Source organism: Fusarium pseudograminearum, chromosome 1 (genome assembly GCF_000303195.2).
Source record: "Fusarium pseudograminearum CS3096 chromosome 1, whole genome shotgun sequence".
Taxonomy (NCBI): Eukaryota; Fungi; Ascomycota; class Sordariomycetes; order Hypocreales; family Nectriaceae; genus Fusarium; species Fusarium pseudograminearum.
In genome coordinates, this window is record NC_031951.1 from 2,910,007 (window position 1) to 2,935,984 (window position 25,978).

General features: G+C 47.4%; 8 protein-coding genes across 8 annotated transcripts, besides 1 other annotated feature; 6 read left to right on the forward strand and 2 right to left on the reverse strand.

The window, feature by feature from the left end:
- Positions 1–2,941: 2,941 nt before the first annotated feature.
- FPSE_12052 (uncharacterized protein) lies at positions 2,942–3,230 on the forward strand (the record flags this gene model as incomplete). The annotated part of the gene is made up of 2 exons (XM_009265169.1): positions 2,942–3,117; positions 3,191–3,230. 2 exons carry the CDS (start codon positions 2,942–2,944, stop codon positions 3,228–3,230), a joined length of 216 nt encoding a protein of 71 aa, XP_009263444.1.
- Positions 3,231–6,418: 3,188 nt separating this feature from the next.
- FPSE_12051 (uncharacterized protein) lies at positions 6,419–6,764 on the reverse strand (the record flags this gene model as incomplete). Its single annotated transcript, XM_009265168.1, has 3 exons — positions 6,419–6,539; positions 6,592–6,662; positions 6,720–6,764. 3 exons carry the CDS (start codon positions 6,762–6,764, stop codon positions 6,419–6,421), a joined length of 237 nt encoding a protein of 78 aa, XP_009263443.1.
- A 968-nt stretch (positions 6,765–7,732) lies between these two features.
- On the forward strand, positions 7,733–8,718 carry FPSE_12050 (uncharacterized protein; the record flags this gene model as incomplete). The annotated part of the gene is made up of 4 exons (XM_009265167.1): positions 7,733–7,752; positions 7,818–7,831; positions 7,888–8,079; positions 8,141–8,718. 4 exons carry the CDS (start codon positions 7,733–7,735, stop codon positions 8,716–8,718), a joined length of 804 nt encoding a protein of 267 aa, XP_009263442.1.
- Positions 8,719–10,392: 1,674 nt separating this feature from the next.
- FPSE_12049 (uncharacterized protein) lies at positions 10,393–12,763 on the forward strand (the record flags this gene model as incomplete). The annotated part of the gene is made up of 6 exons (XM_009265166.1): positions 10,393–10,435; positions 10,683–10,860; positions 10,922–11,087; positions 11,174–11,472; positions 11,536–11,611; positions 11,681–12,763. 6 exons carry the CDS (start codon positions 10,393–10,395, stop codon positions 12,761–12,763), a joined length of 1,845 nt encoding a protein of 614 aa, XP_009263441.1.
- A 1,177-nt stretch (positions 12,764–13,940) lies between these two features.
- On the reverse strand, positions 13,941–14,501 carry FPSE_12048 (uncharacterized protein; the record flags this gene model as incomplete). Its single annotated transcript, XM_009265165.1, has 1 exon — positions 13,941–14,501. One exon carries the CDS (start codon positions 14,499–14,501, stop codon positions 13,941–13,943), a length of 561 nt encoding a protein of 186 aa, XP_009263440.1.
- Positions 14,502–16,637: 2,136 nt separating this feature from the next.
- Positions 16,638–16,754: a repeat region.
- A 194-nt stretch (positions 16,755–16,948) lies between these two features.
- On the forward strand, positions 16,949–18,307 carry FPSE_12047 (uncharacterized protein; the record flags this gene model as incomplete). Its single annotated transcript, XM_009265164.1, has 3 exons — positions 16,949–17,184; positions 17,235–17,901; positions 17,981–18,307. 3 exons carry the CDS (start codon positions 16,949–16,951, stop codon positions 18,305–18,307), a joined length of 1,230 nt encoding a protein of 409 aa, XP_009263439.1.
- Positions 18,308–19,098: 791 nt separating this feature from the next.
- On the forward strand, positions 19,099–21,747 carry FPSE_12046 (uncharacterized protein; the record flags this gene model as incomplete). The annotated part of the gene is made up of 4 exons (XM_009265163.1): positions 19,099–19,164; positions 19,217–19,957; positions 20,105–21,164; positions 21,212–21,747. The coding sequence occupies 4 exons, from the start codon at positions 19,099–19,101 to the stop codon at positions 21,745–21,747; spliced, it is 2,403 nt and encodes an 800-aa protein (XP_009263438.1).
- A 977-nt stretch (positions 21,748–22,724) lies between these two features.
- FPSE_12045 (uncharacterized protein) lies at positions 22,725–24,786 on the forward strand (the record flags this gene model as incomplete). Its single annotated transcript, XM_009265162.1, has 3 exons — positions 22,725–22,797; positions 22,936–23,616; positions 23,672–24,786. The coding sequence occupies 3 exons, from the start codon at positions 22,725–22,727 to the stop codon at positions 24,784–24,786; spliced, it is 1,869 nt and encodes a 622-aa protein (XP_009263437.1).
- Between the last annotated feature and the right edge of the window lie 1,192 nt (positions 24,787–25,978).

Genomic DNA, 25,978 nt, shown 5'->3' on the forward strand with positions numbered 1-25,978 from the left:
TGCAGATAATGCCATTTGTGGGGTAGAGAGCAAAGAGACATGGACCAGAATCAGGAATCATGCCTGTTTATATGGAGTCGGTACGAGTACAACACTACTAGATATGCAGTTGGTTGTGTGGATTCGCGCTTCACTTGATGATCGCTGCAGATACTTCTAGTATCAGGAACAGAAGATATACGCTTCTACTCACGTTCACGCACTTGTTGGTGTGCCTTCAGCGGCCCGCGCGCATGAGCTGGCCCGCCTACCCGCGTGGAAACCTTCCGAGCGTCGTCTTGATGAAATGAACGGCACAAAAGAGCAAACGCGTTAGTTTCACCCGCTATGCCAATCTCGGCAAAAAAGGGTTTTATCACTACACGCGCGGATTTTTGCTCACATGGGTTGGTAACATTGTAACATTACAAGATTAACCCCCAATGGTGTTGAGAGATGGCCAAAGCCGAGAGGCTGACGCCAATTCTGCACGCTTTCTTTGTTCGCACTCGAACAGGGATAGTCCCTTATCCTTGGACTCTTTCAACCCCAGAACGACCCTACATTCTGTGGACTATCTAATCTACAAGGGGATTAACCGTCTTCCTCGCGGATCATGTGCAACATCCGCTGGCTCCACAAGGCGTCTAACGCCTCTCGCGTCTTAGCTTAGCCAAGGGACAAGGGATGATGACAGAAACCCTACCAACAGACACTTTCAGGAAGAAATTTTCCCCAAGATGTTCCGTGAGACAAGCTTTGGGGTGACCATTTCGGGTTCTGAGAGTAACCCGTAAGCAATACTCGTCCCTCCACCAGGGTCATCCGGTCTTTTGCCAGCTATTCAACATGGGCCCAAAGTTGGGCCTCTTGTCATATTTCGCCATATAACTTTACTAAAGTACTCCTCTTACCATACATGCCCTTTTTGTACTAGATTAGGACAAGTATCATGCCTCCTTATGATGGCCCTAGCAGGGTATGGAGATCTGAGGGTCCGCATTCATTAATCAGTAGGGCAAGTTCTGTGGCGTCATGACACAAACCACACAGCACACGCCGTTGTTATCGGTTGAATGAATTGGACGGGATTCGACAGCGGGAGAGGCATCGAGAAGAGGGTGGGCAGGAGAACACACTTGTCACGCCCATGTGGCAGCTGCAAAAAAAGGAGAAGTTCGGCAAATTCCTTTCAACTGCTCTTGAGCTCAGACGTTGGACATATAGCAACTCTGGTGGGACCTAGAGCGAGTTTTGGCGTTCATGATGTTCAGTCCGTGTACTAGCAAGGGAGCTTAAGATCTTTGCCGCATGGTTTCGATTGCGGCTACAGGCATGCTCTCGGCATCAGCTACTGAGGACCCACGCCTCGACCTTCAAGATGATAAGCAAAAACTGAGCACCGAGTTCAAAGCACGATGTACAGTCTCCGGCAGCATCACATAATAGCTACTCCCAGCTGCCATATGATGCAGCCATTACGCTCATGAACGGTAGTCAGTCTTGAGCAAAACAAGCTGATGGCCACGGTCACATAAAGAGATCGAGGCAGCTGGCCGGTCTGGATGCGGCCACAACGTTGAGTACAAATTGAAAGACGCATGATGGTGGTCACCCCTCAATGCAAAAGAATATTCGTGAAGTGTGGATGCACGATGCCCCATCATACAGAGCGCCCCATTGAACCGAGCAAGGCTCGCACACCTCGGGCTACAAGGAAAAATCCGACGAGTAAAGACGAGACATCTCTTGTTCCTCTGCTCGAGACAAAATATGCCAAACCTGAGCTCACATCAATTCTGCCTCGATTGGCTCCAGTAATTTAGTGGAGATTCTTGATCTCAGAGATCAGGACAACGGCGAATACACACTCTCCTTTACCAGTCACGCTGGGAGAGAAATTACAGCGAGAGAAAGTTGCTAGAGCTCGAGCAAGCAAGCTCCAATATGGTTGGTCTTGTTTAAAGCCCCTTTGTGGACTGATGTACCTTGACGTAAGTTGACCCTTGGACCAGCCCGCCAACAGAGCGTGGTGTTGCGGCACACAAACCAAACTGCTACCTGATTTGGAGCTCGGAAGTGATAATTCACTTGAACAAGTTGATTGTCTCATTTTCCAGAAACCCCTTCGTCTGGTTTTTGCAGTTTGTTTGCGGGGACCCGACGTGAGAGCAAGGGCCGAGAAGAAAGAGGAGCGAGTGCCTAACAGCACCAACGCACACCCCTCTTCCAAGCCTCACCCCCTGGCCGGCCCAGGACCAACTGACTAGGTAGTCAACCAACCATCCTACCTATCTAAGCAACCCAGCTCCTGGTCTTCAACACCGAGCAAGTGCGAACAGGACCAACAATCGATTTTCCTTGCCATCATTGTGAGGGTTATTTCGACTTTGACATTGTGGGATCTCCAAGACACCTGCGCACATCACATAGTGTCATGGACAGCAAACTGCCTTGCTCTATCATAGTCGTTACCAAATCCTCGGGACAGTTTTACCAGCTATATAAAGGCCAAGGACATCTGGTTTTGTTTCAATCATCACAGCTCACACTCAGACTCAGATTCCAACACAGACTCAGCAGCAATTCACTGTCATCACTTGAACCATCTATTCAGATTCCCTCCACTCAAGCCTCTCAGCTTCAATCTCAACACTTTCCTGGTGTCGAACCTGACCTAGTCTACCACGGCAGCCAGTCTATTTTACCCACAAGATACACAAAGCCACACCCGTCGGCACTTGTGCAACCAAATACTCTCACAAACTTTTCGGATCACGGCTGTGAAATATCTGACGTTTACTGAGAGTAACTTCGGTTGTCAACCCAAGACTATCCTCGCACAAAAGCAAACGGTCTTTATATATATTGAAGCGTCAAGGCAATTCCTTGCTTCAGTACATTGACAGTCGTCTCAACGCATCTTACACACTTTTTTTTACACTTGAAACTTTCAGCAAACATGTGCCAGTGGAGGACTACTCAGATCTGGAGTTCGTGCGGCTGTAGTCACGTTGACTATACTCAGCAGCCCGGCACTACTTGCCGATGCATGGCCAACATCACCGACCAGGGCACCACGAGATGGGAAGGATACTGCAACCGTCCTGAGTGCCGTAACCCTCCTCGGGCCTCTTAGTAGGTTGGTATTTGAGTTTCCTTTTTGCAATGAGCCTCTGGTAACAATTAGCTAATCCGTGTCTATTAACAGCGATCCACGCTACCCTCGAAGAAAAGGGGAGAAATTATGAGTGGAAAAGTCGAGACGGGGCAGAAACATGTCGTTGATGGAGGTTTCCTATGTCTTTCTTAACTCATAGTTTGCTTGAATCCCTAGATGGACCGTTGTATCCCTGGAGTTGTTTGGCAACAAACTTGAACTCCCAGAACAGCACAGACGAGAGAGGATGATACAGTCAGTCATTTCCGAATTTCTTAGGTGGAGCAGAGTTTCTTTCTGGGATGTTTACCATTTATGTTTCTTCTACATTTATCTATCTACTCTCATTGATAGTTTCAATTGCATTTTATTTTATTATATCTTATTCCATCCTACCCCTTGAGTCAGTCGTCCATACCTCTCAAGGTTGCTAGATATCTAGAGATGTCTTTGTTGAATAAGCATTGCAAGGAGGAGTGTGGTTGTGAGGGGTGTATATAGTAAGAGACGGGGATCCCATGTCGCTGTGGATAGGCGAGATTTCAAGGGACTGGGGTCGTCTCGCTTACTCTGTTAACCTTTTTTTTTTTACTTGGTGGACAAATGAATGGCCTCTCAATGTTGTTGTTGATGTTGTCATTATAATTGCTCGTACTATATTGAATGTTCCACTGCCCTTGCAAAGGTCTGATCTGGACCTTGGTTCGACTCAATCCTTGGCTTGAAGTTGGATTAAGTTGAGTTAGATAGCCCCCACTCAACCTTGTGGCCCTATCTGCGACCGCCTACGCCACGCTACGCCACGACGGTTCACCATGACGGCCATAAGGATGGCCCTATCGAAAGCCACAGCCAACACGGCGACGATCCAACAAAGAGGGAAATGTTTCATCTACTTTGTTCTTACAGCCTCAATGTGGATTAATTATAAGAAGAAAACGCCTCGTGGATGTTTGAGAATACCTATGACTGCTAGTCAAGAAACCACAGCCTCAGCAGGAGCCATAATAGATGCTCCGTGTAAGTCAAGTTTGTCATGGGTGTATGCAGCTGCTGCTAGTACTACCTATACGTCGCACTGCGCTATGCTCAGGTCTTGCATCAGAGACCTACTACTGGAACAGCTCCAATGGGAAACGCTCCTCTTTTGTTTCTTTTGCTGCCGGACTGTCAAAGGAAGGAAAAGAAAAACACAGCAAGCCAAGGCAGAGTTGAAGCTGGAGCTGAAGCTGAATCTGGCTGAATCTCGACAAGCCTGTCATGTCGTTTAGTTTAAGCGCCCAATATCGCACGTACCCTCTTTGTCTAAGCTAGTGCCGATTGACTAACTTGAATTGAATATGAATCATCGGTTCATCAAGTCGGTGTGGGTTAAAATACTACATCACTATTTCCGTTGATCCTCTTTTTTGTTTTCTGCCACACACAATGATGGCGTCTTCCTTTCTGTCTTCTCGTAGCTGAGGCTGGCTGGCTGGCTGGGCTACCCCTGGCTCTGAGCCCTGTTACTGTTGCTGTTGGTGGAGTTGCGAAACAAGTGGGTGACATATTTACTTGCAGACGTTACGCATCATGTGACCCTATTGCTGCTGTTACCAGGATGGGCCTCAAAATTGTGAATAGTTTAAGTTGACTTGCTTTTACATGACTTGCCTAAAACAAGTTAACCTAGACTTGGCTAAGTGCTACCTTGGGATGGTTATTCACTCAACCCTTTTATTTTATTTTTTTATGTTACATACCCTGAGACCTTTGGGAAGAGAGATGCCATACGTTATTTCCGACACCGATCTTATAATACAAACTAACCCATTCTGATCAAGTAGAGTGCCTGTCAACATTGAACCACCCACTTACAAGGAGTCCCCAACCTTGAATTGATAAATCGCTCAATTACCAATCAAAAACCCATGATCGCTCTTTCCATATTGCTATTCCTGACTGTTGTATCCGTTAGTTGAACATGGTACAAATAATAGTCCCGTCAACTTTGTCTTGCCCGAATCCGTCGTGACATGGTAACACCCGCACGACTCAGGAAAAAAGTCTCCGGCCCGTAAATACAGTGCAACTCTTCTAATGTTGGTATCCATCGTGACAGTTCGCATTTTGGCATATTGCTTGGACTAATTGCCGTTGACTTGTCCTTCCGCTTCCATGCGGTCCGTACATGACGTGTCGTGTGTTATATCGGCCTGCGGCATGATGAGTATCTTCTTTTGTAAATATCTCCGTCTTGACACTGGCTTGGGATACGTAGATGTAATTTTATGCCCTTTTTGGGATGGACCGACATTCATTTGTGAGATGAACTGTGAAGGAATGAGGTGTTGTGTGATACTACATATTGTATGGCATGGCAAATGGGCACTCTAATACATGCAAAGACCTAAGAGTTTCATACAATACATACTGCACTAATTTGAATTCAACACATATGTTACAACTACTAGTCTACATATACTCTCATTGGCGGATATTTTTTGGAAGCCTGAGAACGTGCTCAATCATATATATTAGGTATCAGAGAGAATCCTTAGAACTCATTCCTGGGAAGTGGGATGCGACGGACAGTTGGCGGTAAAATACTATTGTAGTTCCTAAAACCACAGGTGAATTCATCGCTGAGGCTCTTCCTCATCTTGTATGGATCTTAATGACGTTGATCCCAATATTGCTTTATATTCTAGGGATATCGTGATCGTCTGCCCGAAGTGACGCAGTGCCAGTCAGGTTGCAGTAGAAACGATTGTTCAACTGCTGGCCTATTAATTTGACTTCTATTGATACTAAAAGTACCATAAATACCTGTCCTAAATCTTGAACTTTTGTCCATGTCAAACCTGGTTCGAGGAGCGTTTATTACGGATGAGTCGGCATATTTAAAGACTAGTGATTGACCTGAGGCAATTAGGTCCAGACTTCCTAGTTATCTCTAGACAGAGGCAAATTTGATCTCGACGGTTCATTCGAATCGGACTTGAGTAATATATGGAGCAAGGACATATACTCATTCAACGTTTATAATTAGCATGCTTGGCTTCTGATTGAAGCAACCCAGCTCAGGCAGTATATCAATTGTTCTGGGTAGCAGAAGTACACTCTTGATGCTTGTCTCATGTCTTTAGACGCGACCCTTCCATCCGAAATGTGAACTTCAGTTGTTCTAGAGCCAATAGACTTGCCAGCGCCAAATTCTCGTACTATCCCATATCTTTGCATCAGTATCTGCATCTCATCATCCCTTATAAGTCACGGGCAATTAGCCAGTCACTACGCTTACTTCTTTCCAGAGCTGGATGAGTAAGAGTCACCGCTGGGTGCTGTGTAGGTTGAGCTACCCTGCCCATCATTGTGGTAGGTGCTTCCATTGGGGTTAGAGTAGTAGTAAGAGCCGTCCCTAGATAAGGTGAGCTACTGGTAAAAGCCTTTCCAGAATCAACCTGGCTTACGTGTTGGAGTAGTGGTATGAGTTTGAGTTGGAGGCGCTTGAACCGTAGTCACGGGCGCAGTAGTGGTTTCCCTGAGTTTTTGTTAGTACCGGGTGGCATGAAGATAAGTGACCAGAGTCAAAACACACCTGGCTGTTGGTACCGGAGCCTTTAGTTTCATAGTTATCGGGCATTTTGGCGTTGTGTTCAGATAATTGGCGATGTATAGAGATAAATGTGAAGATGAAAAAGGAGAGAATCAGTTCAGAGCAACTCGGGGACGAAAGAGTTTATAAAGTGAGGGCAAAGACTTGGTTTCCAGGTAAGTGCCGTACATGAACCCACTTCAGCTTCACCTGGTCGTTGTTTGATGATTCAATTGGTCGTGTTTGCTTTGTTTAGATGTTTGACCTCGTCTATGTGGGAAACTACAGGGGAGGTTATCGTGTACCCCGCTTAGTGGTTGTGACGCAGGTCGAGCTAGAGTTGCAGTATGAGTTGTCTCATTTGATGGGCTGTAAGTGGCTCAAACTCAATGGAAGCATGATAAACTTGCTTGGTTGTCTTGATAACCTTCACTATCAGTAGGTGGATTTTGAGGCATAGGGTAAGCATGTGACAAACGGACATCTATTTATCCAGCAGCTAGGTCAATGAGTTTCTCAGATCTACCTTGACATATTAAATCGAACATTCTGTGAATGGGATGGCTTGAATAATTTAATTTTCCTTTGAGTTAGTCAACACAGTGCTGTGATAGATTCCTGGTGAATGCGTATTTGGCCGATGTTGATCGCACGTCAACCGTCCCTCCCAAATCGGAATCTCACGCCCAACTCATTGGCTAGAGCATCAACAAGACAGAACTATGAGGTCAGCTTATTCATTTCCGTTGCAATGCTTGCTCATTTCTCTTATGTATGTCAGGAATTTCCGTCGGCTGCAATTTCCTTAATCAATTTAACATGATTGGGTGGAAACATATTGATCATGTATTCGTTTCCTTGCTTAGAAACACCAGACTCTGGAGGGAAGACAGATTGCTTGAGGGAAAATGGTTATAAAAAGGTTTCCTCTTATAGCTAACAAGCAGTTTGCACAAGCTCACATAAATTCCAACTCTAGTACAATCAAGTAAACAAATCCACACTCACACTTTGCTATGGCGCCCAAAATCTTCCTGTAAGTGAAACTCCCACATCGCGCCGATTTCCTCTGCTTGGAATAAGAACTGAATTAAATTGTAGCACTGGAGTTACTGGTATGAACGAATTAGCTATGATAACTGATTATGCCTAATCTTACATTTATTCACAGGCTACGTTGGTGGCACTACGTTCGCCATGTTGCATGAGACTCACCCAGATTACGACTACACACTCTACGTTCGAAACCAAGATCGTGCCAAAGTTATTGCCGAAAAGTTCCCCAACGTCAAATTCGTGTACGGCGATCTTGACAGTGTTGACGTTATTGAGAAGGCGGCTTCTGAAGCTGATGTTGTCGTCCGTATGTACAATATTCCATCTAACTAGTAGGCACTGGATATGGCAGCTTACATCAATTACAGACACGGCTAACTCTGCGGACGCACCCGAGGCTGCCAAAGCCATCACAAAAGGCCTGGCCTCTACCCATACAGCCGAACGCCCAGGATATTACGTTCATCTCTCAGGTGCAGGTATCCTTACTTGGTATGACATCAGGCACAATCGCTACGGAGAACCACCTCTTCTCGGGCAGAGCTACGGCGATATCAAGGACATTGACCGTATCCTGAACTTGTCCGACGAAGCAACCCACAAAGATGTTGAAACAATTATTCAGAGCATCGACTCGGAGGCCGTCAAATATCTCATGGTATCTCCTCCCGTAATTTACGGAGCAGGCAGAGGTTTGGTTCACAAGCAGAGCTTCGCGATTACAGAGATAGTCAGAGCAACTGTCGACCTCGGCTACACCCCAATAATCGGGGCTGGCAAGGCAAAATGGGACAATGTCCATGTTGAGGATCTCGCAGCGCTCCTCGCAAAGGCTGTGGAAGCATCACAGGCCTCATCCAAGGAAGAAAACGACTCGGAAACCTGGGGTAAAAAGGGCTACTACTTTGTCACCACAGGAGAACACCAGTGGGATGATCTCGTATAGTGGATCGCTGAGGAAGTTCATCATCAAGGATACATCCCTGAGGCTAAGACCAAGTCTGTCTCGATGGAGGACATGATTAATGCAGGATACAAGGCAGCTGTAGCCTGAGGGACTAATTCGAGAAGTGAGGCTGAGAGGGCGAGAAAGTATCTAGGATGGGAATCCAAAGCGCTGTCACTGAAGGAAACAATTACCGATACAGTAGCTGCCGAGACTGCGGTTCTTGGGTTGGAGCCCAAGTATAAGTGAAAGTTTAGTGAGTAGTAGAAAAGCTAGCCTCCTAAGTCTTAGAGTACAAAAATAAATAGCCTAAAAGATGTGATCTAAGTAGCATAAGCTGATCTATTAATTTCGTCCCTTATGCTTCGGCCAATTTTTCTGATACCCTGAAGGGGGCATGACGAAGTGGGCCGCGATAGTAGTTTGTGAATACCAATTATAAGCTTGTTATATCAACCTATCAAACTGGGGTCATCGACTGATATCTGGTAGTGTCAAGTCTATCGGCCGGGTTTGATGGCCGAGGTATCACAGCACTCTCCAACATGACGTTGGTGCTCACTAGTCAGTGAAATTAAAAGTCATTCGGAACCGGATCAAACGCAGAGTAGATTCTACGAACAATCATCTATGAGTTTCTAGAGGCCATCAAAAGCCGTCATTCATCAGACAGCGAGTCAGAAACTCACTTGCCGTGGACATGGTGGTTGCAAACGAGTAAGTACACATACAGTATCACTATCGGACAAAAGTCTGCATGTTGGACAAGGCAGTTCCGAAAGCGGCAAGAAATGTTGATATCGGGATTGCCGTCAAAGATTAGGTGCGCGGAGAATTGCAGCTACGACGTAGGCTAGAAGGTAACAGAAAAGCTAGTCTCTGAACTTTAGGATACAAAAATAAACAGTCTAAGAGTCAGGTCTAAATAGCATAAGCTGATTATTCAATAATTTCGTCTCTTAGGCTTCTAGCGGCCAACTTTTCCGACTGACTGAAGGTAGGTTGGGCTGGACTGCAGCAAACATCCATACATGTCTTCCTCAGGCATGCGGGCTTCGGAACAAATTCTGCTTCTAGAGGCGGCTAAATCCTTGCCACTTTGTGCAGATGCTGGGTAATGATTTGCTGAGGCGATGGGGGAAAATCTCTTTTTCCCTCTTGAGCCTTGAGGTCACAGTGTGTGCATTGTGTTTTGCCCACACAAAATCATGATGTATCAGTAAATGACGTCCAATGATAGGGAGAGAGAAGAAAAAGAAGAGAGTGTCAACCATTCGATCAATAACATCCTATACCCGTAACAATCACATCTCCAGCCTAAAATTGCCTCGTCCCATTTTAAAGCACCTCATTTTAAAGTGCGACAATGTATGTATCTGGTTGCCCAGTGTCCAGTAGCCCAGGGAAAATGTTCGTTGAAAAAAAAATCAGATGGAGCATGAAAAAAACTCAGGCGAGAAACCTTACCGTTATAGGTTTAGAGGAGGGGATCCCTACCGACCACTGCCCCGCCCCGCAGAAAAAGTTCACAGGTCCCTCCAAAATTTATTATTCTTTTAACGCCCGCTCAAAATCGATGTGGGAGAATTTCCTTTCTTGAAACCCCACGTTCTTCCTTCTCTCCTCTTCATCCTCTCTTCCCTTTCCCACCACAAACCTTTCAGACAAGACAAAATGGCGGACGAAGTTTACGACGGTGCCATCGGCATTGATCTGGGTAAGTCTCTTTACTCTCGATATCATCACGACATTTCTTCCAGTTGCCGTCGTCTTTTTGACATGTTTCGCCGTGTACGCCATCAGGCCTTCACTCTTGCTTCATGATGCCCTCAGAAACGAGGACACCAAGAACCAACAGAATCATTTCGAAAAAGCAACACAACTCTCTCTCTATCTCTCTCTTTTTACCCATCAAACACATGTACGAAACTCGAAGCAACCCCGCTAACATCACCCTCCCTCAGGTACCACCTACTCCTGCGTTGCTACCTACGAGGGTACCAATGTCGAGATCATCGCCAACGAGCAGGGTTCTTTCACCACCCCTTCTTTCGTTTCCTTCACCGAGAAGGAGCGTCTGATCGGTGAGGCTGCCAAGAACAATGCTGCCATGAACCCCCGCAACACTGTCTTCGATGCCAAGTGAGTTTTGCTCTCTCTCCCCGACTCTTCATAAGCAGCTTCTGACTGAGATTTTTATTAGGCGTCTGATTGGTCGTCGTTTCGATGACCCTACCGTCAAGAAGGACATCGAGTCTTGGCCCTTCAAGATTGTCGATGACAACGGCAGCCCCAAGATCGAGGTCGAGTACCTCGGTGAGAACAAGCAGTTCTCTGCCCAGGAGATCTCCTCCATGGTTCTTACCAAGGTACGCACACAAATTCTTTTTTTGGCGAGCGGGCTTTTCCGCCCCGCCCCCGCACTAGCGACTTTCTTATTAACCCCTTCAAATAGATGAAGGAGATTGCCGAGACCAAGCTCGGCAAGAAGGTCGAGAAGGCCGTCATCACCGTTCCTGCCTACTTCAACGACAACCAGCGTCAGGCCACTAAGGACGCCGGTTCCATTGCCGGCCTCAACGTCCTCCGTATCATCAACGAGCCCACCGCTGCCGCCATTGCCTACGGTCTTGGTGCTGGTAAGTCCGAGAAGGAGCGTAACGTTCTTATCTACGATCTCGGTGGTGGTACTTTCGATGTCTCCCTCCTCAACATCCAGGGTGGTGTTTTCACTGTTAAGGCTACTGCCGGAGAGTAAGTCAACTATCTCATCTACAGACATAAGAGCAACACAGGATGCTAATTCAAACATTAAAGTACACACCTCGGGGGCCAAGATTTTGACACGAATCTCCTCGAACACTGCAAGAAGGAGTTCGGCCGCAAGACCAAGGTAATTACAAGCGAACAAAGGGCCATATTGCCCAGGAACGATATCAACAAAGCTAACACTGCACTACAGAAGGACCTGTCTGGCGATCCTCGCGCCCTCCGACGTCTCCGAACTGCCTGTGAGCGTGCCAAGCGTACTCTCTCCAGCGGTGCCCAGGCCACCATTGAGATTGACTCTCTCTTCGACGGTGAGGACTTCACTATGTCCATCACCCGTGCCCGTTTCGAGGACTTGAACGCCAAAGCTTTCTCTGGCACCATCGAGCCCGTTGCCCAGGTCCTCAAGGACGCTGCTATCGAGAAGAAGGCCGTTGACGAGATCGTCCTTGTCGGTGGTTCCACCCGTATCCCCAAGATCCAGAAGCTTCTGTCCGAGTTCTTCGACGGCAAGAAGCTCGAGAAGAGCATCAACCCCGATGAGGCTGTTGCCTACGGTGCCGCCGTCCAGGCCGGTATCCTCTCCGGAAAGGCCACCTCTGCTGAGACTGCCGACCTCCTCCTCCTCGATGTCGTTCCTCTGTCTCTCGGTGTCGCCATGGAGGGCAACATCTTCGCCTCCGTCGTTCCCCGTGGTACCACCTGCCCCACCCTCAAGAAGCGAACCTTCACCACTGTTGCCGACAACCAGCAGACCGTTCAGTTCCCCGTCTACCAGGGTGAGCGAACCAACTGTGAGGACAACACCAGCTTGGGTGAATTCACTCTTGCTCCTATCCCCCCCATGCGCGCCGGTGAGGCCGTTCTCGAGTGTGTCTTCGAGGTCGATGTCAACGGTATCCTCAAGGTCACCGCTACTGAGAAGACCTCTGGTCGCAGTGCCAACATCACCATCTCCAACTCCGTCGGAAAGCTCACCACCGACGAGATCGAGAAGATGGTCAACGAGGCTGAGCAGTTCAAGAGCAACGATGATGCTTTCCAGAAGAAGTTCGAGGCTAAGCAGCAGCTCGAGTCCTACATTGGCCGTGTTGAGGAGATCGTCTCCGACCCCACTCTTTCCCTTAAGCTTAAGCGTAACCAGAAGGAGAAGATCGAGAGCACCATCTCCGACGCCATGGCTACTCTTGAGATCTCCGAGAGCACCGCTGAGGACCTCAAGAAGCAGGAGCTTGCCCTCAAGCGTCTTGTCACCAAGGCCATGTCCTCCCGATAAATGCACAACACTGTTTGAGATTGCAGTGGTGTAGATATCCCGGAGTACTGATATTGGAGCTTTAAGAACCAAGCACCCTAGATGCCTCGCGAGGGGCGATGGGGTTTACGACCGGCCTGGGTGGAATTTCCTTTTGTCATTAACGGTAATTGGACAAGGGAGATGACCAAGGCATATGAAAAGTTCTGCATGTTTCATGGGTATGCCGCTCTCGGACGTGGGCGGCTATGACTACTAAAATGAGAGCCGATGGAAAACAAAAAAGGGTCCAAGATGATTGTTAACTCGTTGGCCAGAGTTTACAAGGGGTGGACAACGGCCTGTGAATTTAAGCATAGATATGGTAGATTGCAGAAAAGGAATGATGCTATTTTACCTACTCAACTTTTGTCTTGTTTTGTGATGTTTGCCATGGAGTAAAAAATGCCCTTCTCGTTGTGGACCATGGTTTGACATGAATGCTTTCCATTTTCTAAATAGGTGCTCTACGTCTTGAATTTGCGTTGATCATTGGCAGAGTTCATAATAGGTACGACGTTGTTGCTCTGACTAGTACCTACGTAATAGTGCTTCTGCTGCTACTCAATCCCAGGACTAGGCACCTCATCAATATAAGAAGCACTCACAGATGACCTGCGGACAACTCAATGGCTAAGCTTCTCTCGTAGTTCTATTATGCCTTGACTATAATGACATGAATATCACGTTGTTCCAAGTCTGTTAAGCACATAGTCAACCTGCAGCGAATAGCTAAATTGGGACAACACTCATCGCTTATGCAATATAAGACACACCTGCATTATTTACTACCTTCCTTCTATGGAGTAGAGTAGGTCTACCTAAGATTTAGACAAGGTTTATAATAGAACATAAATAGTCTAAGAACGGGTCTGATCTATCATAAAGTAACTAAATTGTTTTATCTCTTAGACAAGTAGAGTCAAGTCTTCTGTGACCTTGAAGTGGCTCGGTACATGCAGAACTGCAACTGTTTATCTAGAACGGTGAGCACTCACTAGATATTATTTCTATAGCTAAGTTTTGTTTTATGAAATCCTCGGTCAAGCTTTCATTAGCATCTTTAAAGATAGCATCACTTTAACACTAGCTAAAAACACATGAAGCTGAGGTACCCCTTAGCAAAGCCAACAACTTGATCTTCTTGTCCTGGCACCCACTATGGCTCGCACAAGATAACACGAGAAGGACCAGTCAGATTAAGACCTGTCCCACCAGTGTGGGCACTGAGTAGGAGGACTGTTGGGCCATAACTAGTCCTGTTGAAGTTCTGCACAATGTGTCGTCTCTCGTCTGCAGCGGCAGTGCCATCATAACGTTCAGCACGGCAGTTGAATTCTTCGTTTGTACTGCGCCTTCGTGTTATGGTCTCATTGATGACGTCGGAACATAACTGAGCAAGAAACAACAAGGATCTTCTCTTGAGATGTTTCAAATTGGACGTTATCAATGATAGAGATGATTGTTTTGACTCTGTCGGTGAAGATGTCGCTGGATGCTGCGCCTGGCAGTGTCGTTTCCAGCCATTCTTTGGCGAACGCTGGGTCGGATCGAATGTGCCGGGCTTTGGCTGCTTTTCTGGTGCTTGGTACGGAGTAGACTCTGCCTCGTCATCATCATCACCTGGAATATCCTCATTACACAGGTAGTCCTTGCCCGTTATCATAGTCGTCATCGAGGGGATCTCTTTGCGCGTCTTCCCTGATCTCTTGCTTATCATTTTTGCCGGCGAGGGGAAGTTGGAGGTCTGCGTCTATAGGGCATGCATATCATACTCGTTGTCTCGTTGGAAAAGGGAGTTCATGAAAGCTTCAGTTTCTCTTGTAGACAGCCGAGTGGCACCAAGGCACTTTTTCTCAATGCCATGCCAACGTGCCTTGAATTCTTTGAACTGAGCTGGCGATAAAGCATCCAACTTAGTTCCACCGTGTTCCGGAACTGGCAATTCCGTGTCTTTGAAGCAGATCGCCATACCTAGCTCGATTGCCATACTGTATTTGCTTAGTTCCGGGTCGTACTCCTCGGTGAGCTGGCCCATGGCCCTTGCAAATAGCTCATTTTACTGCACCGCGTCATAAGTCTCCAACTTCTGACGCATAATAAACTTGGCCTTCCTGACTTTGGAGGCAATCAGAAGAGTCCACATTCTCTGTGTTGAAGTGTATTCAGAGTTGTACTCGACCTTTGCACACAGCTTGACAACGTGCTTAGGACGAGCCACAATAAGGCCTTGGTAAAAACGACAGTATAACTGTCGCTTATATCCTTGAGGCTCAGAATTCTTCTGGTCGAAGAACAAGTGATGGAAGTGATCAGAGGAAGTAAAGAAACCTCCACCTAGCAATAGCATCGTTTGCCCAGTCAGATCAGCGAACGTGTTGTGTATAGGAGTCCCTGTTAGCATCAAGATGCGCTCGTATTGTAGGTGTGACAGAGCTCTGTTGAGCTTGGATCTCGGTTTCTTTGCGTCATGTGATTCATCAAGAACCACAACGAGGATCGGGTTTGCCACTGTAGTATATAAAGGATATTGTGGAAAATGACCAAAGCGAGATTGAGACTTCGGGGGCCGTGGCAGGTTCAATGCATCGCAGTCCGATGAGTCGAAGAATTGGCCTGAATATGCTTGCAAAATATGGCGGCGCCACTCTGAAAATCTCTTTGCAAGGAAGTAACCAGAGCAGATTACAATATCGTACTCAATAAGTAACGATGGATGCACATTGTTTACGCTGTCAAGCCTCAGACATGACGGCCGCTGCTCCTATATGGATCCAAGTAAGCAAGTAAACATATTTCCACATCGATATAACACATACCGGTTTGAAATGGCGATTAATCTCACCTTCCCATTGAGAGACCAAGCCAGGCCTGGTTATAACATGCACGAAGTTACGGCTGCCAGCTTGCTCTCATAAGAGCAGTGCAGCCAATAGTGCAGGCAATGACTTACCGAGACCCGTTGCATCGCCAAGTATAGCGCCCTGGAACTCTGAATTCGCAATTTCGAGGAGCTTATCTACTCCTATAGCCTGATATGACTCTAGTTTCGACTGAAGACGCTCGTAGATAGGTCTCTGGGTCAAGGTCGAACATGGTGCATCGAGCGAATTCTAGTAGTAGATATCGGGTTAGTCCATAGCATACTAGAATGGGTATTTAATTGTGTATTACCAACAACTCGTTGTACTGTGAAGTTGCGAGAAAGGAGTGAAGCCTCTCCTTTACGCCACCTTAATAACTGTGTCGTTACTAGGCTGGGCAAATGGTAGGTGTGATAAGCATGTGTCCTTCTCTACAGCAAGCTGATCTGCCAGTATTTCGGTTATCATCTGTGGCAGTCCCTTGTCTGGTATGAGGCGCTTGATATTGTCTTCCAAGAGTGGCTGTCTGGTTTTTTGTGTTGTCGCTGCATTCGCTTCCCACACTGATCGGCGCGCAGAGGCAAACGCATCATTTAGGATCTCGTCAAGGCATATGCCGTCTATATACCGCAGGGCAACTGATTTGACCCTCTAGTAGACACCTAGGTAGCAGAAGCAATTAGCCTCCTAAGTCTTAGGGTACATAAATAAACAGGCTAAGAAGTGTAATCTAAATAACATAAGCTGACTTACTAATTTCGTCTCGTATGCCTCCAGCGGCTAATGTTTCTGCGGCCTTGAAGCCCCTTCGTGGGTACTAACCGGCGAGCATAAATGATGCGCCCCGGCGTGAAATTACCAGTGAACGGGAATCTGATAGATCTATATATAAAGGTTTATATGAGAAGTTGAAAGGAAAACAAGAATAGGCTGGTTACTTTTTGGATGCAGAGAGAGATGTAAAGGAGAAAATGAGTCAATGAAAAATAACTAGAGGAAGGAAGAAGAGATAGAGAGGAGGGGGAAAAGGAGGAGGGGGGGATTATAAGAAAGAAGAGAAGGAGACAAAAAGAGGAGATTGAAAAACAAAAGAGGGAAGCAAAAGGAAACCTGGGGAAACAATTTGCTACTCAACTTCCACGATCAACCATTGTTTGCCCCATGAATTACTTACTGCCTTGACCCAGGTTTAGGCTAGGTACTCTTTTTCATTCAATACCTTTTTCTTCTCCTTCTCATTCACTTATATTCATTCCTCCTTCATATCAGTTCCCAGCAGCGTATAGTTGCATACACCAATACTATGGCTCGCCTCACAGATCTGCCACCAGAGATAGCAGTTTGGATCGGAAGCTATTGCGACAAAGCAACAATCAGGTCAATCGTATCAGTTTGCGTTCAAAGCTACAATAACTTCAATGCCTGCAAGTTTGAAGACTTTCGACCGCGCGGAGATGTAGGGCGGCTTGCCTATTACTTGCAGACGCTGGTTATAGTCAAACCTGAGATGCGCATTACCCCTTGCTTAAGTGCTGCTAGGTAAGCGATTGCTTCATGTCAACAAACGTATGATAACCTTTCGCTTTTAGGAAAGCTACAATTGTAGTAAATTCCTCTTGTCAGCCAAATGACAGGAAGAAGTCACAGGAGTTACCTGAACCACCATACGATCTCCTAGTAGACGTGCTCAGCAGACTGCTTTTCAAGATGAGTGCAATTCGATATCTGAGGCTTGACATTGATTGTTTACCTATCGAGAGTAAACGAAAGCTCGCAAAACTCATCCACCCTTATCACAGTACATTGGTGGCTTCAAAGTGGAAAATGATGCGTGGTGCACTTAGGCCTCTAGATATACCCAGGCCTTTAGACACGCCACTACAACATCGTGAGCTCCATATCAACGCATCGGCAGAGGTCACTATAGTATTACTCGCTGGCTACGATAGATCACAGCTTACATTACTTCATTGCTACGTCGAGCGACTGTTGCCACCTGGAGAGCAGCATCTAGAGCTAGAACATAGCGCCGCCCATCAGTACCGGCAGATCATGAGGATGCGGAATCTTGAGCGCCTTTATATTTACTTTTCACAACACGAGCAAGATGTCGGCATAGTCATTCATACGACTTTCAGGGAGATTAGGGAGATCACTTCCAGCTTCCCACGGTTAGAGTGGCTGATAATACACGAGAATGCAGGCTCTCACAATGGAACTTCAGGACGGTGGACAGATACATTAACTATTATGCTGGTACGTATTCATATATGATAGCGCGCACATTATCGTGTGTTAAGCTATACCAAGAGACCTAGCTAAACTATTATCGCAGCATGTCAACATGATTTGCAATCACCTGAAAAACGACACAAACCTTACTCATCTGGCCTTTGCTATCCCTTCCCGCCGGGCAGTGGAAATCACAAGGCACGATCTACCCAGAGCTCCATCAGCAGAAAGTGAAATCACGAGATGGTATTTACGGTTGGCGCGCATGCTTGTGGAGGCCAGTCCACAACTACAACATGTGGCCATTATGGATAATTGGCCTTATTACTACTCTGCTAGAAAGGGCGATGATGGAGTAACAACAACTGAAAAGAAGGATGAACGAAACATTGGTCCATCGTCAAGTTTCCCTCGCGGGCTCCGGTCTTAGTTACCTAGCTAGGGATTGACGATACTATCACCTCTCAACAAGCGAAATGACTACACAAACATCGGTCACGGTACATGACGGATGATTCTATGTGCTGTCTCGGAATTCTATTAATTTTAGGATTCTTCAATAGGCTATCAAGCTCTAGCTAGGTCTATAGTCATTAGGAGAGAGAGAGAGAAACAGAGAAAAGCCCAGTATGAAATAGAATTATATAATACTCTGCTACAAGTCACTGTGACAAGAAAATACTGTTTCCATACTGAATATCACCTTATACCATAGCAAGTAAAGCTAATAAAAACTCTACCTGCTTGAAACCCCTCCCCAGACTTGGCAGTTCCCTGACACTGCCCGCCAGCTGCCACCGCCAGCCTCCATCCACTCACCAAAATCGACGCAGGTAATAGCTCAATCGCTGCCAGACAAGTTCTAGGCTGATGCCTCAGTCAAAATATTTCTTAGCGGCGTTTGAAGATATCTCTCCCGTCTCTGCCTAGAAGGGGAGCACCCCAAAGCATCTTTACTCCTCCACCTTCTTCAACGCATCGTGATCAACCACGTTACTCTTTACATGCACGCGTCGAACCGCTCAAAAAGGAGGTAAAGAGTTGCAAAATACTTAATCTCCAACGCTTTGATTATTGTCATATTTTTCGACGTGCACTTTCGAGTCACTGTTTTCGCGTTCAAGCTTACTTACTTCTCCTCACCTTCCTACTCCTCCTCAATTTTTCTCCCTCCCTTATCACATCTCCAACTATTCGAAGCTTCACTTGTTCATTCATGACATGCATACTCGATCTCACGCACTCACTCCGGTGAACGCTCCAATGATGAAACCTCTATCTGAAAATGTAAGTTGCACACACATTGTGTCTCCTCCAGCATACTGACCTCAATCAATAGTCTCTGCCATACACTGAGAGTGACAATTCGGCCCGAGATGCGCGTCATGGGCGTAACACCACCGCCTCTACTGTTTCCTGTCACTCGAATCATTATGACAAGTCTGTAATCGAAGATGGTGTTCAAATGCACGACTTCTCTTCCCCCGCCCCGAGCAAGTCTCGTGGTAAAAGCCCCGATCCAAACAGATTCGTCGCAGAACGTCCTCCTCGTATCAATCCACGTGTTGGGACGGGACTCACAGTTCCCAAGGCCGACAACTCGTCTTTCGAAGATCAAGCCGCTTCAGAGTGGGAAACTGTCGCTGGAGACGATGCATCCGAAAGCTACCCAGAAGCTTCAATCAAGCCGCTGAGACGTCAGGGAAACTTTTTAGGTTACAGCCCACAGAATGGAATCCCCCAGAACAACCACAACGTTTGGGCACCACAAACGGAGAGCTTTGAGCTTGTCTCACACTCTGGTCCGTCCGTGCGAGTGCAGCCGAGATCTTCTCCTCGTTTGCATTCGTTTAACTCTTCGTCCAGTTTCTACAGTGATTTGAGCAAGCAAAGTGGCAATGACGCAAACATCTACGGGAAATCTCCCATCCCTTGCGATCCCGAAGATTTCCCAACGGACAATCGCGCTCAGCAACAAACCAAGAGGTACTCCCATGCCTCGTCCGACAGTCATGACGACCCCTTCAAGTATGACAATGAGACGTACTCGGGATTTCTTCGCCCATCGGCCGAGAGAGAAGTAAGTGATGCGCTGCACAAAGCCGGACTAGCCGTGTCTTCAAAAGAGACCATCCCGCGGTCCCCAGAGGGAAACATTCCCAATGCTTCGCAGCGAGGTGCCCCTGTTGCCTCCTTCTACCATGCTGGCGCTATTCGTTCGGCCTAGAATGTCGATGAAGAGGTCAAAGTTCCGGTTCATCGGGAAGGAGACAAAGACACGCGCCGTGCTCCAATCCCCGATAGACGACTGACTGGTGAAATCGCTGCTCTTGACAAGAACAGGCCTCTTACTGGTACCGAGGGCGACTGGCAGACTGTCACTAGCGAACAAGTTCTCAACTCCATGCAGCAGGAATACCTTGACAGCATCGCAAAAGGAACTGGGAGCAGCCTTGCTGATGTGTCTGATGTGACCGAGCGCGGCCATCAACTTCGCACATACAGCTCTACAGACAGAATCATTCGTCACCCTTACGGCGACAACCCTTATGATTCGTACCACATTCGTCGCGACAGAGGAACTAACCTTGCGGTTTCTGTTCCGCGGTATGGCGATGGCCCAGGGACATTTGCCAGCAACACTGCTCGAAAGTTTGTCCAGCCCATGTCCAGATTGCCCGAATCAGCTGCTCGATTCTCCAACATTTTTCGCAGAGACCAAAATGAACAGACGCCTGACGGTATCCTCCTCTCCGATCTGGACCCCAACAGAGCAAGCTACCAGAGCCTTGACTCGGACGCAATTCCAAACAGCAATACCGCAGACTCAAACTTGCCCAATGGTCAAAGGTTTTTCAGCTGGAATCGAATTCGTGAAACTCTTGGGCGAGAGCCACCCAAGACCCCTCTGACCATCCTCGATCAGCCACTGTATAGACATGGTATACAAGACTCTGATAATTCCAACAAATCGAAGCACATTCCTCATGACAATTTTCTCAAAGAGCTTCCATCGCTGCCTTTTCCTCTCGTCAGTCTTCCCGAGGCTCAAATGCTGCAGCAGTTCAAACGACAGAGAGGTGAAGAAGATCATACTGAGAGTGCAGGCAACTTCGCCGCCCGTGGAAGGTCAAACACTATCAGCACTGCTGCATCGCCAGGTCTCCCTGTAGCCCCTTCTCCTCCCAAGAGAAGCTTCTGGGCCATATCTCCCGAGAGTAGCGTTGCACGACCCGCGCCGACTCACCAGCCCAAGAGCCTGCGCCAGAGGTTCCGTCGCCGTGATTGTAAGTGCAGAGTGTTTGTGATGGACCAAATGCTAACATGACTGCAGCAAGCGAGAGAATTTCTGAGATGCTCGTTTCTTCTTCCGCTATTCTTGATACTCCGCCTTCCGCGAAGCCCCAGTCCAGCACTCACCGGACGTGGTATCGAGGACAGCAGCCGAGCTTTTCAACTCCTCGCGCCGGACAGAGCCAACCTCGTGGGTTCTCCTCAAGCATACGGTCTCGCAGATTCCGGCCCGATTCTGAACCTCTCGATGGAAGCCCCTTCACACTGGCCGAGACTCGCCTTATTGAAGAGGCTCGCGAGAACATGTTCTACCACCGTCAGCGAACCGACATGGTCGCCCAACGAGGAAAGCGACTTTTCATCTGGATCATGATCCTGACCCTTTTCTTCCCGTTTATCGGCCCAGTCGTACTCTACGGCAAACTCAACTCGACCATCTCGTGGTACACCCATGGGGAAATCCAGTGTCTCACCCAGGATCAGCGCGGAATCCTCAAGCAGCAACTCGTAGTCGAGGCTGTCTTGTACACTGCTCTCATCATTGCGCTCTCCGTCCACTACTCAATCTACAACTAGACTAATCCAGCTCTCAGGCGCAAGGCGGTATTTTGAGGTTGATTTTGATGTAGTTTCAGGGAAAGGGGCCGCGGATCAAAGACTTTGCGAGGTGCAGAGAGAGATATATTGAGATGGTTGGGCATTGTCACTTGGACTCCATGCAGTTATGGCTGGCGTTTTGTCTATTTCTTGGTCCCCTCTGGGGTGATCTATGCTTTTTCATATTCGGCAAAGCCTTCGGGCATACGCGAGAAAGGCCAAGTGGTCTATCGAGGCGTGCATCTTAGTTGATTAATGCCAATAGAGTTGCTTTAGCTAGGGGCCAGCGACTGCCGGGTTGGTTTACCATTGACAATATGCTGTATATATGCTTCTGTAATGTGATCTCTGAATTCTGAATCATATACTTGTACTCGGCTCTTATTTCTAACTGCCGGTTCCTCTTGGTGGATTTTAGATAATCCCGGCTTATGTCCATCCCTTCTACTGGGTATTCTAGGTAGCAGAAAAGTTAACGTCCTAAGTCTTAGGGTATCGAAATAAATAGCCTAAAGGCTACAGTTTTAGTATCATAAGATGTCCTACTAATTTCGTCTCTTATGTTCTAAGTGGTCAACTTTTCTGATACCCTGAATACCCTGAGGCCTCTGACCCGCCCTTGGGTTTCAACCACTTAGCCTTTATAGTTGTACTGTTCTGCTTCTGTTAATGTTACTGCTACAACCACATTGAAATACTAACAGCAGAACGATTACACAGACAACCTGGCCTCAGTGTATTTTTAGGTAATTAACTGCCTAAAGACTAAAGAAAGACTGCACAAGCTTTGCCAAGGCTTCGCTTCCCATCTCGTCTCTCCACAGTCCACACTTTCCTTTTGGATCGACCGATCAATCAATCAACCAACAAACTCGACTTGGGCTGCTGCTGCTGCTGTGCTCACTTCATCTCCATCTACATCTCTTCTTCTATTGCTTCCACCAAGTCTGAGCCCAATGGCTTTGAGCCCGCAATCTTCGCGTCGCTGGGACGAGCTCCCTCATGAGATCCTCCTTCAGATCTTGTGCTGTGAGTTACAGCCTCGTCTAGCCCCAGCTTATCCCTCAATTCCATATCCTTCCGTACCCCGCTATCACCATACAGCAACCTCATGCAATAAAATCTTGTGCAAATATCATGACCATAAACTAATATAATACCATTCAGACCTTGAACCGCATCAACTGCCCAGACTACAACTTGTATCACGGAGACTTAGAGATGTCTGTCTTGACGAAGAACTCTGGAAGCGCCATTGTTTTGAGCGTTCACCATGGTACTCATTTCTTCAGAATCGCAGAAAAGTTTTTGCTTCTCTACCTGACTCATCATTGAGCAAGGCCAGCCAAGATGACGAGGATGCCGGCTCCCTACTGGAATTTGATGAATCGCCTCTGAAAGATAAAGATCATTTCGAATTCCTTCAAGACATGGCCAACTGGGACCCTGCGTTCCCTGACGAGCACGTCTCGTGGTATGACGAGTATATTCAGCGCCAGGGACCGACATCCATCAATTGGCTCGAGACGCCTCGCGGGGAACACAGCCGGATGGATCATTTCATCGAAGTCCGAGGCATGGCTCTCTACAGCCCCAACAATGGCGACGACGGCCTCGGCAGTTTGTTAGCCGTTTCACCACTCGACGACGGGTCAGTATGTTTATGGGACATCAACGGCGCTAGAGGCAGGAGGGGAGGTATAATTGCAACGAGTCAGCCGGATATCCTCTTCTTTGACGGCCGCGGAGATCAAAACACAAGGCGGTCCAAAAAGATCGACACGGGTGTCACCGAGTGTGTTAGTGTCGACAACACCAACAGTAGGGCTGTCTTTGCCGTACAGAGTCGTAAGCTCCCCAAGGTTATCTCTTTCTTTCAACCCCACTAACTGAAACGTGCTAGATCTCATAGAAGTCGATCTCAATCGTCTACAGGTCGTCAACAGACACTCTTTCGAATGGTCCATCACAACTTTATCCCAGATCCAGGATGGAATCCCCTTGACAGTCGGCACTTCGCTGGGCATTCATCTCCAAGACTTTCGCGCGCCTCAACATCATCACGGCAATAGCGTGGAGAGGCTGGATATAGACAGCCATATGACAGACGGAGATAACCCCTTCAGGGCCATATTCGATCCGAACCCGTTGCCGCCGTACGCCTCGTTGTCTCAGCCTACGCCAACCAGTATTCTTCATCTGCCCCGTCCAGCTGGTGACAAAACCGTGTCGGACGACATCTACGTGGCAGGCAGGTTTTCCAATATTCTTCACTATGACAGGAGACAGTTCCCCAAGATCATAGGTTCCATTTACTCCGGGTCGCGGCTCTCTAGTCTAGCAGCGCTGCCTTATCCGTTTTCCACGCTGGATCACGAAGTACGGCGTCGCGGAGAGCTCTCAGCTGATAGAGTTCACGAGTGCAAGACATCAAGCAACGGACGAACTTTGGTAGCAGGCGGGGAGTACAAGACCAAGGGCTCACTAGAATTATACGGCCTCGATACAGTAGACCTGTCAAGTGACGGGGTGATGCAGCAAAACTCAACCATGAAGAACCGCTACACGGCGGCTTCATCCATCATTTTGTCGGTCATCAACCATGGTACAAAGGTAGCCTTTTCAGACGGCGCAGGTCAGATCAAGTGGTTTGAGAGAGACGGATACACAGAATGTCGTCGAATTAAGATCGGCCACAGTGACCCCCCCACCCAAGCATCACTCTTCGCCTCGATGCCAGGATCCGACGATCTCGCGCGCAAGATCTTATCCACCAAGACGGCACACGACCGGCCCAACGAGGACAACGTGCTATTCTGGACGGGCGACAAGCTCGGCATGGTCAGTTTCACAGGGGATACATTGTTTACTCCCGAGCAATTGCAGGGCGACAAGAGTCACGGGAGCAAGGAAGCGGCGGCGGAGGAACAGAGACAACAGGTGTACTCTCAGAGGATGCGAGAAGCACTCGAGAAGCAGGCTGACGAGGTTCGGTTTGTACAAGGACTTGGATTGTAGTGAAAGGAAGAGGGTGAGTGTGATTGGATATGGGCAGAGCATCAAAAAAAGGCGTTCGGCTGGCGACTGCAGAATTTGGTGAAGATCTGTTAGACTAGACTACCCTCAGGGTATCAAAGAGGTTGCCCGCTCGAGGTATAAGAGATGGAAATTAGCAAGCCAGTTTCTGCTGTTTAGACTATAATCTTAGGTCATTTGTTTTTACAATACCCTGAAACTTAGAGGTCATCTTTTCTGCAACCCAGAAGCCGCTAGACTATATACATACGAGCTTGATACGGGTAGATGAAGATCTGTAACGTTGGCAGAAATAACGATCATAATAGTGGGATTTAGGGGGTCTCGAGATCCATGTTTGGGATACAGAAAATAGCTCGTACATAGACCAATGTAGTAGTATAATCTGTCACGGGATGAAGTGATCGTCGGTGGGGAAAGGGTCTTTTCCTATCCTTCTGTATCTCCGATGCTACAGCAAAGATGAGGCGCGTGGCAAAAAGAATTGGCGGGTGAATGCCACGCAGGAACAAGCATCAAGCTTGTAATATTATTTAGAAAGGGGGTTACTGAAGTATGTAAAAGATTGATTGGCAGATTGTACAAACAGCTGGGAAACATGAGTCGGCCAATGCAAGACATATAATTGTTGTCAACAACATGACGGTGGACAAGATTACTTGCTTTTTGCAAGATCTTCATGACAGGAATTAAACATGGTCCAAGCTGCTTTTTACAAGAGATCGAAGGCCAATGTTACTGTGGGAAGTGAAGTGGAGTGAGAGAGAGCACGATCCAAGTCCAAGAGTTAGTAGCTAGAGATGAGGTTATTAGAGGCATACTATGTACAGCTCGTGATGCTTCAAAGCTCAGCTGTAGCGCATCCCTTGTTTTGTCAATTGTTTAAAAAAAAAGAAAAAACCACTGCTATGTAATCTGACTCATTGACGACAGCGGCTTGATTGATCCCTTGACAGTCCGTGCTCCCCCAAGGAAGGGATGTCTCACTGCAGATACTAATCATCAGCTGGGCGGCTCTTTTCTTCACAAATCAAGACCCGAATATCCGTAATATGTCTTCCATTTCAGAACCAGCGACTTGTCAAGAACAAGGACCCTGACCTGGGGGCCATGATTATGATGATGGTCCCCCCCGTAAGAAGCTCAAAATTCCAGGGCGGCCAATTACGGACAA